This window comes from Drosophila melanogaster, chromosome 2R, assembly GCF_000001215.4.
Source record: "Drosophila melanogaster chromosome 2R".
Lineage (NCBI taxonomy): Eukaryota > Metazoa > Arthropoda > Insecta > Diptera > Drosophilidae > Drosophila > Drosophila melanogaster.
The window spans coordinates 22,235,203-22,250,705 of record NT_033778.4 but is presented as its reverse complement, the minus strand read 5'-3'; the positions used below and the strand labels follow the sequence as shown (position 1 = coordinate 22,250,705).

The window sequence follows — 15,503 nt, the reverse complement described above, 5'->3', positions numbered from 1 at the left end:
CTTCCTCTGGCCATTGTCATTAGCCTCCTTTCTATATTGTTTACTATACTATATCGTATGGCCATAGCTACCTCTGATGATCGTGGCAATTAGGTGAGCTCCGGTGTGAGTTCTTGTGCGCTGGAAAGGCAAATCCATTGTCTGGCCAGGGCACAGCTCACATAAATTATGGGATAATCCGACATAAGCGTATTTCCATGATCTTCACGAGACCCTCGGGTTTACTGCGACCGAACGAACGAATGAATGAATGAGCGAATGAATGTACAACTGACTGAATGAGTGATTGAGTAACTGGTGACAACTTCCTGCTGGATGGGTGAAGAAAAGTGATGGGGAATCGCTGCAAGCCCCACTCTCTCTGATTAGTGTTTTGTGCAATTGCTGCCTCGTTTTGCCCTGCAGATTAGCTGACATTCACAGAATATCACATGGTAGTGGCCCAAAAAGCCCCAGTCCCTCGTTTAGCCTGGATTAGGTTTGGCTAACACGCAAAGTTTAGCCAGGTTTAGATGCATTGCATCCGGCGTGTGGGGAACAAAATACGATGACACCGATAAGCGGCTACCGCCGTCTGACATGCGAGCCACCCACTTTCCAGGTGATTTTCCACCTGCAACCGCTTTCAATTTGCACAGGAATTGATTTGTATTTCTTCCACCTTTTTTGGAGGGGTTTGCATGGGGGGTTGGTTGGTGGGTGTCGAGCACGCAAGCAATGGGATTTGGCATGGGTCATCGCCAGTCGACACTCGTCTTTGACCCCCAAAAGATGCAGCTGCAGGAGTGAAATGGTTGTGAATCAGCCACCCTGCCCCCATTTGTGTTTCAAAATCAAATGTGATTGCCTTAATTGTGTGTCTAATCAATCAATTTCTGTTTACTTAGCTCCGACTGGAAATTTTGGGGGCGCTTCATTATATGATAGCACTGGGTATTTATCGAATTTGGTTCTCGGACTTGCGGCGGTTATCTTCCCGAAACGGTCGCATAATTCCCCAGATTAGATTAACTCGGCGACATTCGATACATGTGTTCGCATAACGCTGGTCAGGCTCTGGCTTTCGGGTCCCAGGGACCCTTGGCCAGTTGAAAGGCCTCCGATAAAAGGCAAACACACCAATTTACAGATTTAGATATTAGCCATTGGCCACAAGTACGTTTGAAAGGGGGGAGTGGTATTGCTGGAATAGATTAGATTTGGATAAAAGGCGGCTGGTGACCCATTGTATAGATTAAACTGGTTAATGATCGACTTTATGACGCCGATTAAAAGTGGGCATATGGTATAATTTCTGAGAGCGAAAGGAAGGAAGTCTTGCGGGAAACGGAGGGGCTGTCCAGATGCAGACTGATAAGTGGATTAGTTGATCACGGTAGCTAGGCTGGCGATCGCCAATAAATCGCTGGTAATTTGAATCGATCGACGGACGGGGAGCAAGTGCAACTGGCTTATTTTCCCGCACTCGCAATCGCATTCCGCGTTTTGGCCGGCAAACTCGAACTAATCCCCTGTAAGATGTCCACACACCGGGCATTTCCTCTCGCCATTAGCCATCGCCCATTGCCCATCATGGAGCTGCCCATTACCCATTAGCAGAAGGAGCCGATGGATGGACAGGGGCTGGGACAGGGGCAGAGGCAGATCCCCACTTCCTGGGACACCAAGCTGGGCGCGATCGTCGTCGCTGTTAATGTGTGACTTTTGCTGTGTTTTTCAACGACATTAATTTTGTGTGTTGGATCTTAAGCCGGATTTAGTTAAGCAGCTCAGCGATCGGGCACTGAATGCGATTCCAGACGGCATACCCATGCCCAGTCGCTCCAGCTTTGGTCACATTTTGTTGGGACCGCTTAGGAAATATAATCCCTTTTGTCGATGCCAGGCATGATCGCCGCTTATTTTACTCACTGTGCCGGCGATCACCTGTTTTTTTGGTTTCGGTTTCGGTTTCGGTTTGGGTTTTGGTATTGGTATTGGTTGCGTCTCGTCGCGGATCGCTCTTTATAATGTGTCGCACATTAGTTAGCAGTTAATACTTTAAATAAGACGAGGTTACCGACTCTTTGACACCGGGCTTCAAGAAAAATATGCTCGGAAGCCGATTGTCGCTGTGACTTGTAGAAATCACCGGCTGCTGTGGCGGCTTATGATTTTCAACGGGGCGTATTAGTGATAACTAATAAATCTTCAGCACCGAAAATACCTTCATGTAAGTCCCACATCATCGTCATCGTGATCAGAACCAAAGTTTATAATCACTGAATTGCCAGCCTATATATACACAACCCTATATATACTTATGTACATGCCATCCACATATTCATTTCATTTCCACTTGTCTCCAACCCACTTGTCATAATTCTCAAAACATTCGGAAATTTATGTCCACCCGAGCGGGGGAAAACGGATTTGGGCGGCCCATATAAAAATAGTTGCAGAGGGGCTGAAAATTCAGAATTCTGAGTTCTGAATTCAGAAGTCGATCTCGTATATCTACGCTGAACAAGCTAAATCCACTAATTAAGAATGAAAAAGGTGACAATGGGGAAGGCAGCATTCGGCAGAGATGATGACTTTCGAAATGCGTAAATTGTATAAAATTCGATTCTTTTGCCGTGTTTTGTCACAGCCTGTGCATTCCGATTAAGCTGAATGACAAATGCCCAAGCAAATACTGAAAGACGCACTCCTCCTCCCTGCCGCCCTACAAATTAATTACCCAAAGTTGTCATTATCATTCGAACTTTTCCGTTTTTTCCCATTCTGTTGTTCGGCTTGTATTTTTATCAGCTTTCGGTTCGCCTTAAGCTACAAAGCCTGAACCGCTTTTATCGCAATGTCTTACAAATCGTTTTATCAAGGTGTCATTAGCTATGAAAGAACAACAACAATAACAAAAACCGAAAGGTGTTCGTTCTATGATAAGTGCAGAAAGGAAAACCTCGACAAGTCGAACACGTTTTGTTGATTATCTGAGGAGCTGTGGAGGAGGAGAGAGCTGCCCGAGCGGCGCCTTTGAAAGCGATTCCGAGTGGGGAATCGAAATGCCATGAACATGAGCACCCCAAAAAAAAAAAAGCGATCAGGAAATAGTGAGGAATTGATTTAAGACCGCTCCGCAAGTGCCAAAATAATAACGAAAATGAAGAAATAGAAATGCTATGACATCGTGTAATTAACTTAAAGCGTTTTCCGCTGTTCCACAAGTACATGGGTACTTGTCACAGCTTTCAGTCTGATTGGAGCGAAACTCTGGCAGTGCGGACAACAATCGAAATCGAGACACGATCTGAATATGTATCTGATTCTGTATTTGAAGCTGTATCTGAATCTGAGGCCAAGTCCGCCGACTTATGATAATAATCATTATAAATTATTATAATCCAATCGGCTTTGAATAATTAATAAATACGTTTATATCGCCTATATGCGAACTCAGCGAAGGCGCATAATCGGGCCGTAAAAAGCCTCAAAGCCGCTCAACTGACAGCAGATCGCAAAAGCGGAGTGAGAGCCCGCTGTCGAATGAATGCTAAAAATGTGTTACAATCAGGTAGCACTAGCAGCCAAGCGGCTAAAGAGATCAGGAGAAACTGCGGGGGGAGAGGAGCACGCCTAAGCCGCCAGAAGAATTGAACGATGTGCTAGGGTGTAGTAGTAGTGGTGGTGGACCCAAGTCCAAGGAAGAAAAGAAAGCCAGAAGTCAGGAGGCGGCGGCCACAACAACAACAACAGGGCCACAAAGATGACAAACAGTTTGGACATTTATGAGCGGCATTTAATGGACATTTGACTACCGGAATTTAACGAAACCGAAAACGTGGGAAGGCAGACGGGGAAGCCGACAGAGGGGCAGACGGGCAGGGCCAGAAGAAAGGGCGAAGAATGCATTTGATTGGAGCTGCGATTCGATGCGCGGCCGGATTAACCCCGATTACCATTAGTCTTGGTGCGAGAGATCGCTGGGGAAAACGAGGCAGAGGTAATGAAACGACTATTCGATGATCACGAGCACGGTGAGCAGGAAGCAGCGGCGAAGAAGATTTCAATTAATAAATATTCCATTATCTGACTCCTAAGGCTGTCCCCGCCCATCCCCCATTCACAAACGACTAACACTTTCAGATTAGACAAAATCGAACCATTTATAATTTATAAGACGGCCTATCTGGCTGCTCAAAAGGCGGCCAGGTGATCTAACCGGGTGTGAAGAGACGGCATTATCTGTTGGCCGCGTTCGATTTCGATATTACGCCCTTAGAAAAACCCCGAAATGAAATTATCACAACAATAAAGCTAAATGCTTTATAATTAGTTTGGCCGGGCCAACAAAAAATTCGACTCACACTCGCACAATATGATTTGCCATAGTTTTGAAAGAATTCACATTTATTTATGCCCCTTCTGACCATTCTGGTTTATTATCTGACTCTCGAGCAACTTACGCCGTCTTATCTTAATCCCATTCACTAAGCATATGCGTCGACACATAAAACTGTCAAAAAATAAAAAAGAAAACGAATGGTTCTAAAGCCGAAGTTTCGAATGCTCTAGCCTAGATCGATTCTGATCTAATCGATATAAAATTTTTCAAAACTATTGCATCATCACATTCGTCGTAGCAAACTTAGAGGAAGTTACATTTATCGGAAACATGCAAAGATTTTGCAATTACCATTGCCACGTGGACGTACATAGAACAAAAAACAATCCCTGTGGACCTATTTAAATTGCTGGAAGCACTGCTAGGTTCTACAAATATGGTAATCTCAATCGATCTCTTAAAAAAATGTAAGTATTCCCAATGGCTAGGGTATACGAAATAACTCTAAGCTGTTTGTTTTCGAAGCCATCACAGATTTGGCCAGTACAATAACTCTTGTGGCATGATTTCGGCTTAAAGACAATGACGGTGGGTCCCTCGCGAGATTGGGATTTTTTAAATATACAACATAGAGATGTTTTCGAAACCGATTGGAAATAAAATTCATAAATTCTTGGATTAGTCACCCCCCGTTTTCGGCGTTTGGGTAACCGATTCCAATGGGTTGAGCGCCAAAGGCAGAAGTCATACCGCAGAGCCAGATAAATAATAATTACACTCACACAACATAATCAATTATGTCTGCTAATAAACCACACACACACATGCAGGCACACACCCAGATATCTGGACATGTGTATGAGTGATCCCCCACTTTTTCCAGAGAGGGAGTTGGGCTGGACTAATCACGCCAGCATGTTCATAATCAATTTTATCGCACTTATTTGGATTAATTGCGATATCAGTGACAGGGGCGTTCGATTCTGATAAAAATAAGAGCGGCGCGCACAGAGATGACGCGACATGCACTCTATGAGCTGGGGGCGCTAACGCTCCCCACCGCCAGTATCCCCACCCCGTTAGCCACATTCGATATCTAAGTTCGTCATCGCCTTATGCCGAATTTACCAGCGTTTGACAAAATTACCGTCGGGATTATCTTATCTGGCTGGCAAAAGCTCTGGCGGAGAACCCAGAACTCGGAACTTAGCCCCAGTTCCCAGTTTTCCCCTTTGGGGATCGGCTTTACAATGCAATTAGTGGGCACACCGAACGGGGAAAGGTAAACAGTTGGGTGCGGGGTGCTGGCGGACTTATCGCAGCACCGATCTCGAAAATCTCAGCCGATAAGGATTATCTTAATCTGCATAAATAGCGAAACGAGCGCATATCTACACGGCCCTTATCACTACAGCTTGGCCATATGTCGTTTGGCCGATTTTGTTTGCACTCAACTGATTCATTTGGCAATGGGAGGGCTGTAAAAGTGGGGGATAGCCAGGGTATCTGACTAATGGCTGTGTGAAGTGCCGCCGGCAAAGCGATCTCGCCGTGCGATGATGAAATTTCTCCGTATGACGAAATCTTCGTGATGCGGATGATATCTCTGCAAATTTGAAGGCTCAACTCACCTGCTGACCGGCATTGGCTGCCACCCAGGCTTCGGCAAAGGTTTCCATGGCGCTCTGGAAGTCCATCTCGCTGGCGATTCAAAGTTCTAATCACTGAGTCTGCAGTTCACGTATTTTATTTATGGCCAGATGCAGGCGCTTTGGCATTAATTGCAATTTGGATGGTTCGCTGTGATTTTTGTTTGATTGCAATTTGTCACCGCGATAAGGGGAGCTCGATTTCGAATTCGATCGGGGGAAGGTGTATTTCTTGATTCGATTTGATTTGATTTAATTTGATGTGATTTTTCTATTTATTTCTTATTTGAGTAGCGCGGATACGCAAATTAGACACAGGCACACACACGCGCGCAACCGCACACACGCTCAGGTGAAACGCGCGTTTCCTTCGTGGAACGGATTCGATGACTCTAGTTCCAGATGCTGCACTTCCAATTGCTCCAGGGGCTCTTCTTGCTGTTGTTGTTGCTGTTGGGGGCGACGCGACATCATTAGTGCCATGAAATCGGGAGCTGATCGCGTCACTGCGTCACCAGGATTGGCAGCGTATCGAATTTGGCGAATGCGACAATCGCAAATCCAGCCAACCGTTGAGGTTGAGGCGTTCAGGCTGTCTGGCTGTCCGCCTGTCTGGTTTCTCCGGCAGATGGCGTGCCGAATCCTTGGGCTCCTGCTCCTGACTGACTGATCTGGCTCTCTGGACTCTCTTCGCAGGGTATCGCAGGGTGTTAGTAAGCGGACGCGCGTCAAGACATCCTCTCTTGGCCAAAGTTGTCGCACAACTGACGGCATTCCTTCGCCTTCGCACATTCGCCGGTGTGCCGGTGCTCGGTGTTTGGCATTCGGTCTCTTTCGGCCGACGGTCTTCGGTCTCGTTCTCGCCCTCCCCCAGCCAGCACCCACCCCCCTTTCAACCGTGGTCCTCTCACGCGGCTCCATTTGCCGCCAGTCCATGTGTACTGGTGTGTGAGTCAAAGAGACAACGACCGCGCTCTCCCACTTGTATTTGTATTTGTGTGAGTGGGGAGAGAGAACGTAACAAAAAGTAGTAGGCTCTGAAAAGGTAGTAAAACTATGAGTTAGCTGAGCTCTTATGAATGGGGCTCTAATTAAAAGGATTAGATTAAAATCAATATATTTATTATATTAAATATAACGAAAGGAAAAATATAAATGCTGTAAATTTTATATTTGTTATAAGAGTAACCCACTTTGCTTAGAATAAGAACAAGTGGCGCTTTTCTTAGTAAATTAAAAATAAAAAATGTTAAAAAGACCACCAAATTTTAGAAAGCTAAATTTACTTTATATGTCACGTTATTTTCTTCAAAATGTAAATTTCTTTAGAACTGATAAGAATTTTTGCTTACCAACACTTTCCCACAGTATCATCTTGTTAAAATATTGAAATGATGCCAAAGCGTAGTAGAAATACTGCGAAATTTCGTTCTGGTTAGCGAGGCAAACAAACAGCTCTGCGTGTGTGCGTCAGTGAGTGACCAAAACAAAGCACACGCACAGGGACAGAGAGAGAAAAGAGAGTAGCTATGCAGAGAGCGACTTTCTCTCACACACACACAGGAACAGTGGGTAAACCTGTTCCGGCGCACAATTGCACTTGTCGTCGCCGCAGCCTTCGCCCAACCCGCCTAAAACCCCCTCCCCCGACAAACACTTGCTCATTCGGCTGCGCGTTTTCTTTTATTTTTTGTGCGCTGTGGCGAAACTGAATGGATTTGCTGCAAATTCGGGTGGAATTATGCCGCACACACACAGCCACATATCCCTACACCGTGTAGAGTGGGCGTGGGCGTGAACTACGACGGTGCGGGTGCGAGCAGTGCGGCAATAGGTTCGGGCATTCGGGATGAAAGAGTAAATCGGCATTGCTTATTCCTCTCGATGGGCGGTGGGTGGTCGGGGGGCTACACCCACTCGGCATTTAGCACCTCCGTGAATGGCGACGGCCTTCGTTGAGGATTCGTGAGTTCACGGCACGAAGTGGATTTCGCCGAGGGGCGGGATGGGTGGTGCCCCCGGAAAATAAGAGATAAGAGCGCAGATAATGCGCGCGCATTACATGTGATTAGGTGTCCGGGCTGCAGGATTTAGCCAACCGCGTCCAAGTATATGGTAAATAGGATTTCTATGTAGCAGCACTAGTAGGAGAAACACTGCGCCGAGAAAAAGATGGAAATAGGGTGGAGTTACAGTGGGCTTGGTAATTAGTACAGGATTTCATATCCGTTTTCAGAAAACTCAACCGAAAAAAGACTGCCTCTTTTTCTCTTATAGTTTCTAAAAAACAACTATAATTATTTATACAAATTAAATAACTGCTATATACCAAAACATAAAAATACATAAAAATCCTTGATCTGGATATGTTTATCCCACGATATCCTCAGTTTTCATCCAGTTCCTGAATGCGCAAGCTCTCCCTTTCTCCCTCTTGGCGCTTGCTCTCTCGCTCGCTCTCTTGCTCGGCAGCTCTCTCACACAAACACACACAAGCGCTCTCTCTCTCCCTCTCTGTCACTCCAATGGACTCGTGCCAGAGCGAGATAACCCATCGAAAAAATTAGAGCAAAGAGAGATGAGCAAGGCGAAAAACGCCAAAGAAACGAGATACGAAAAAAGAGGAAAAACACGAAATCAACATAAAAAGCGCCGGCAAACCAGTTCGGGTTAGACTCCGCCCCCGCCGCACGCTGATTGGCTAAGCAGCCGCTTTGCCCGGAGACTTCATCTTGTTCTTTTTCGCCTTCCTATATTATTTTTCCCAGAGGCTCCGACTGCGGTTTTATCACCCCCCTCCAAACCAACTTCCTTTTTTTGGCGTCGACGTTATTTGCGGAGCTTTACCAAATTTCGGGGCTCAAAATCTTTTGCTGCTCTTAGCATTTTAGACGAACCCCACTCCCCACCAGCACACACACTCTCACGTCCTTTTATGTGCCACACAGATACACGTCTATTTGGCTTGTAATTTCAGCTTTCAAATAGAAGAACTTAATTAATTCCCCAGCACAAGTCAAGTTAATAACCCAACTACAAAGTAGAAATTGAACCAGGGTTCCGTTAAAGGGATTTCAACGTTTTTATGGGAGTATTAACTTGAAAAGGCAAAATGATAAGCAATATTGGTCTCTGAAATTCATAGAAATAAATAAAACCTATATTTGCAATTGGCAATGGTTTCGAATATAAGCTATTTGTAACTTTAACAAAAACTAGTGTGTTTTCCAACACATTTCTAAGGACTTTTGCTCCGCTGAAGCACACACTTTGAATTTCCGGTTCGTCGACATCTTTTTGGCAACCGAACGCGTTGCGAAATTGTCCGCCTGCCAAAAATAAATTCATGTGTCTGGCTGGCCGCCCATACTTCGAACGTAAATTATATTTACTTTTAGCCAACTCATCATTGACTCCCATTCACCGAGCCCCAACTTCCGGTTCGTCTATATGTGGTGCTGAAAAATATTTAAATAAGACCAACACATGCTGAGAGAGAGTTTTTGAGGTGGGGAAGGACCAGGAGGAGGTCTGCTCGCGGAACGCGAAAATCAATATTTCTATTAAAGCTACAGTTTCCGCGCTTGAACTTTTCATTTTTTGGTTCTTGCCGGAGCACTGTGCCGGAGCACTGAGAAAAGGACTACTGAAAATCATGCAACGTTTTCTCCATACAGCTTACTCATACTTGGAAGTACTAGTTCCATGTGCATAATACATTTTTACTCAATGTTATTAGTACGAATTAAAAAAGGAACTTAGGTTTAGTTGTGGTTCGTTTAGAAGGTAGTATTATTGTTAGAAATATAGTATACATATTAATTTCCCAATTATGCCAATGATAAATTATTCCCAAAGCAAATACATTAATTTCGACGTCGGGTGCGAGCTGTGCAGGGCAGACACCGTGACGCTATAACGACTGGGGAGTGGGCGGATGGAACTGGTCGGTGGACGCGACGGTGGGCGGTCAGTGGGCCATTTAGCTCCGGCCATGCCCTGTTACCGCTATTACGGAATGTGGCAGCCATCAGCCGCGCTAAGAGCCCTCTTTGCCGTCATTGCCCCATCAACATCATCGCACTCATCATCCCGGACACGGCGGACACTGCGGCACGGACACGGATGCCGTAACGGTCTACGGCGGAGTGGGGCAGCTACCCGTCATCATCATCATCGCCATAATCATCAACGGCCGGCAGGGAACAGCCCCATCCCCAGCATCGAACAAAACCTCCTTCGGTGTCATTGTCGGCGTAACGACAAAAGGACATTCATTAAGTTTTTGATTTCTGATTTTATTGTTGATTAAACGCATCACAGCCCCTTTTTTTCAGCGCCCGGAGACTGGGTAATGCCAAGAAGGATACAGAGCGCTGGTATCGTTGTCATTGTCCTGTTTTCTATCCCCCAGCCCTCGGCTCTGAGCACTGAGCACTTCCGGCGAGAGCGTCAACTTGACATTTCCGCTCTGCTTGCCCGTCCTGATTTTTTGGGTGGTCCTGGCAGCAGCCTGGCTTATCAACCCACTCGAGCACTCAAGGATACACTCGACGGCCAGGACATCGGCCCCTTGCAGAACTTATATACAGAAGTATTTACAGAAGCAGGCGTTCTGCCTGCCGACTGCTGGCCAACCAACTCGAATGCCCGATTAGGGAAGCTTCGGTATTATCCTGCCGCCAGGATGTGTGTGCCAGTGCAGTGCTGCCATTCGCCTGGCTCAAGTATCGACGTCCCGGGAGGTGGGAGTGGGGTGGAGCAGGAATATCCACTGCTGGCGGTGCCATTGGAGCTCAGCAGCATTCTGCGGAAGTGCGCCTGCGCCAGTTTAGGGTTTTCCTTTATTTTTTCCCCCAATTTATATACCAAGGCGGATACGTATATACATATATGAGCTCCTTACATAGGCGATAATGTACTCGACGCGCTATTTACTTGCCTCAACCGCAAAATGGGATCTCGAGCGGAAATAGCGCTGCGAAAAATCGAGGAACAGGATTACGCGATACAACGTTGAACTTGGAGAGTGCTTGAAATAGATTGCTAAAAATAGTTAAAATCCTTAAAACTCAACTTTTCTTTAAAAGTGCAAATAGCAGCCATACGTATATTCATATTTAGTTATCTCAATAATAGTTCTAGACTTATTCCGATAAGTTTTGTATCCAAGTTACAAGTTTCTTTCGGTAGTAAGAAAGAGGACATTTTTGAGATAATATTTCTCTGCTTGGTTTTCTTGAGAAGTACACAGCGATTCCCCGAATTTACCAAATAGAACATACCAACTGTTCGATTAAGATGTAATCATTTTTGAATCAGTTTCTTTATCATCCCGACTCTGACCGACATTTTCAAAGGGCTAACCTTGCTCGGAGAAGGCACGTCAATTAGTTGAAGAAGTTGAAAGGTATGAGACATAGACATTAGCCAAACAATGTACGAGCTTTGTTGGACCAGTCGCACCTTATGATTAAATGGAATAACCACATTTACCACTTGAGGTAATTGAAAGCGGAGGGGGTGGTGGGTGCTGGGTGCTTGGTGCTTATGGGTGATGGGTGGTAGTTATGGGTGGTGTTGCACACACCCAGACCCCAGTGACACTGGTAAGCGTGTTGCGATCGGCAAAACTTCCACTTGAAAGCCTTAATTGATTTAACTGATACCGAGATACCGGAGAAAAAAGTCTCAAGTCAATAGATGAATTCTATGACTTTGTATCTATATCAGTGTTTGTATCTGTATCTGGGGAATCGGATGTGGCAGTGATTGCGGTTACCGTTTGGCCGGCATCATCAAAAGCTCCCACCGAACAAGATATCGATTTGTAAATTTCGCCCGGCGATAAGGAGCTCGACTTTGGTGGCTTGACAATGAAACCGGCAGATCGGAGACCAAAATGGAGTCGCCACAGTGTCCACAAGCAAGCAGATTGTTTTCCCCGCTTTGTGGATGCCGCCTAACAATGTTTGACGAGTGTGTGTTTGCTTATCGATCGATAGATCGATAGGCAATTGATATCGGCCTTGTTTGCCTGTTGTCTTTGATGCTTGACATTGTGGCCCGGCTCGCCCGCTCAAATCCCTAATTAAAAAGATACTTAGATACTCGATAGGCCGCTTATCGCCCTTGCAAATATTGACCTCTCGCCTTAGCCAAAAGTCAAGTTTGGCCTGTTGGCCAAACAATCGCATCTGCATCCGCATATGCCAGACTACCTGACTTCCTAGCAGCCAGTCAATTGGGTTCCTCTATCCGCTTTCCACGTGCCCGTCTCTACGGGCAACACTTGACTTTGTTTGCCCTGCCATCGAGGTCTCGGTCTCGACTGCTAGTCCGCAAAAAAGGGCAACCTGCCACACCTCCACCTCCAGCCACTTTTCTACCCGGGGACCTTGCGCGATTTGCTCATTTCAGTAATGGTTTATTTTTAAATGGTCTACAAAATTAACGCAAGTAAACATGTGGAGTGCCGGCGAATATACTCTGATCTATGGAACTTTTAAAGGGGAGGCTTGAACGAATTTTACAATAAATATTATATGGCTATATGGATCCAAATCACATGCTCATACGCTTCTTGCAATATAATTTGGAAAGTCATATTCAACATTCAGCTACATATGGAGCCTTTATATTGCATATATATTAAAACCATGAAAAATTTGCTCTAAATGTAAGAACTGAGTTAATTATCAGCTCACGAAGAGGTAACATTATTTAACCATATTAAAAATTAGAAACACTCTAAACACATTTTAAGTTGTTCCAAAAACTGCATCTGCATCCCATTTGAGGCTTTCATGGAGAGTTTACCGCAATTTTCTAGTTTCATAAATTTCATCAATGGTCTAGCAGGAAATGTGGTTAAACTCTAGAGCGGACTGAACTCAATTTCAGAACATTTCAAACATTTTCCGCTAAAAGCAGCTCATTTCGGGTGCGGGGGCCAACGGAGCCGGCTGACCAAAGGATAGTTTGATGTGACCACATAATTAAATTAATTGCACAGCAGGCAACTGGGGGCTGGAAAACCTAAAGAGCCAAATCATTTGTGGGTGGGGCGCTGAAGGCCGGGCGCAACATTTTGTGTGGGCGGCGGCTGGGGGCGGTAAATATTGGTTAAAAACTGAGAGCCGGCTCGTGTTCGTGGCCTAAACAAACAGCGGACTCTGCTGAATCGAATTGAATCGAATCGAGGTAGAAAATCGAAAATCAAACAAAACAAATCACTCGCTTTGATCGCTCGAAATTCGAATTCAGTTGGAGTACTCCACTTTTCACGGGGCTTATCTCGAATGGGAAATCTTTTAAAGCGGGTAAGGTCGATCGAGTGGGCTGTATGCTTCTAAACACCTAGTACACCATATACGTACGCCTGTTTTATACCCAGTTGAGATCGATAAGTTCATTTGGTTTTGCGATTTGATTAATATTGACTTAAGAACAATTCTGTTTGCTTAGCTATTGTGTTCAACTGTTACCCGTTGATTAATTTGAGGCGATAAAGCTTAATTGGATTTCGCTTAGATAACTCAACCGATAGACAGATAGATCGCCTCGAGTGCTGTTCAAAATCGCGGCTAATCAGTGTCGCCGCAAATAAACAGTCTTCTTGAAGGGAAAAAGGTTGAAGTTGCTAAGCAGTTCGGTTAGCCATTGGAAAGCCGTGCATTTTACGCAATTCGTTGCTATCTCCGACAAACAGGGGACGAGCTCCTTTCCGCTACCGCAACCTTAAGTCTAACACTCTAACTAAGATGCCCACTTAGGTGAAATAAATTTCTACTTATGCGCAACATTTCATCGAATGAGAATCCTTCCATGGAGAAGGGTGACACGCCATGCAATATATACTTATACTCGTACTTATGCTCACAATCCTCCTAAAAGGCAATAAAGTTTATCATGCAATTAAGAACGAATTACGCTGCTAATAGAATAATTAATGCAATTTCCCACAACATTAGGCACGAGCACAGACACACGGACTCAGTCGCAGACGGAGCAAAACGGCCGAAGGATCCAAGGAGCACAGCAGCACACAGCGAAATCAAGATGAGAAGCTCTCTATCGGACTCGCCATCCATCCCGTCCTCGGAACCCACCCCATCCCCGCCAGAACCCACTCCATCGCCCCACCACTCGATTCAGTGACAACTGTCGACTTGGACCGGCCGTGTATTCTTGGCACTGCGAACCCCCGGGAACTAAGCCGTTCCAAATGGGGTTTATGTGCGTGATCTGTGGGCTCACCAACAGGATGGGGACTTGAATTGGTGGAAGGATACTGCCAATTGCTTTGCCATCATGCATGTGTCCACTGTACTGTACTGGATGTAGCAATTAACGATCTTTGGCAGTTGAAGATAACAGAGATTTTCTCAATACCACTGAAGCTCAAGGATCAATATCTAAATATTTTATTATATATGATGTATGAGTTGAGTGCTCAGCCTCTGTGCTTGTGTGAGCTGTTTCAAAAGCAATCCTTACTATTTTTATTCCTGGCCGAAACCGCAGGCAAAACGCAGCCACGGGTGAGCCCTCTATCAGAGTGGTGTTTCTGCAGCTTTCCAATCCCAGTTTTTAGCTCCCAATTCCTTTCCCATTCCTGCTCCTTTGCCGACTGGCAGACTGGCAGACTGGCAAAGTGTTTTGTGGCAGTGTCGCACTAATGAAAATGTCAAGTAAATTCCTGCTTTCGGACGGAAACTGCTGCCGCATCTACTCTACTGCTCCGATATCGAGACAACTATCTCTGGGATGGCTTTTTATGGGTAAGTGGTGATGGGTGGTCTGGGTGGAAAATGCATTTTCGTGCCGGCTTCCATTGGGCTTCCGTTTCGTGTCTAGCGCGTTGATGGCAATTGTGTTTGGCTTTGCTGGGCCCCTTCCAATGGCATTATAAACTCAATGAAATGTGATGAGGCAGAATCAGAATCAGAATCAAAAGCAGAAACAGTAGCTGAAATAATTTGCGCTGCCAACCCATTTCAGTGGCTCCCTTTTTTTTCAGCAGTTTTCAGTTTTCCGAGTTGAGGCTTGCTTCAATTTATCTACGGTGGAAATTGCATGTCAACCGGAAAGTAGTTGTCAAGATTGCTAAGTCCTTATTTCTTTCAGAGTCTGCCGAGAGCTAATAGCTGGAGCTGGGCGAAGGTGTCCTGGCAACGCATCCTTCGAGTATTCTTAAGCAGTTTGGGTAAGGTAAAGGAAACTGCTTCCGCTCCCGGTAAAACCCATGTTCTTCTGCTGCTGCGAGCAACGTGCAAATTTAGTTTTACATTTTATATTCGAAACCGAATGCTCACAGTGGGCTGCAAAATGTAAATATCTAAAAGTTTGCCCACAACTTTGACAATTCAGTCGGCGTTCCACGGTAAAGAAGCTTTCAGACGTCTTAAAATTTTAAATGCAAATACTCAATGAAAGACACAAAACTACGAGCATACATGGGGGTATTACCCAAAGATTTATTTTGTGGTCTCCCCTAAAACCCGGCCCTTCGTTTCCTATGCACT

General features: G+C 45.3%; 1 protein-coding gene and 1 long non-coding RNA gene across 2 annotated transcripts in view; one reads left to right on the top strand and one right to left on the bottom strand.

Moving 5' to 3' along the window:
- Window positions 1-6,743, bottom strand: part of dve (defective proventriculus) — a 42,507-nt gene extending 35,764 nt beyond the window's left edge. The window contains exon 1 of the mRNA NM_057894.4: window positions 5,959-6,743. Coding sequence (NP_477242.1) covers window positions 5,959-6,024 — 66 coding nt within the window. The 5' untranslated portion in view covers window positions 6,025-6,743. The remainder of the gene's footprint in view (window positions 1-5,958) is intronic.
- Window positions 6,744-13,910: 7,167 nt separating this feature from the next.
- On the top strand, window positions 13,911-14,411 carry lncRNA:CR44755 (long non-coding RNA:CR44755). The gene has a single exon (NR_124689.1). It is a non-coding gene; the product is annotated as a long non-coding RNA:CR44755 (long non-coding RNA).
- Window positions 14,412-15,503: the final 1,092 nt, after the last annotated feature.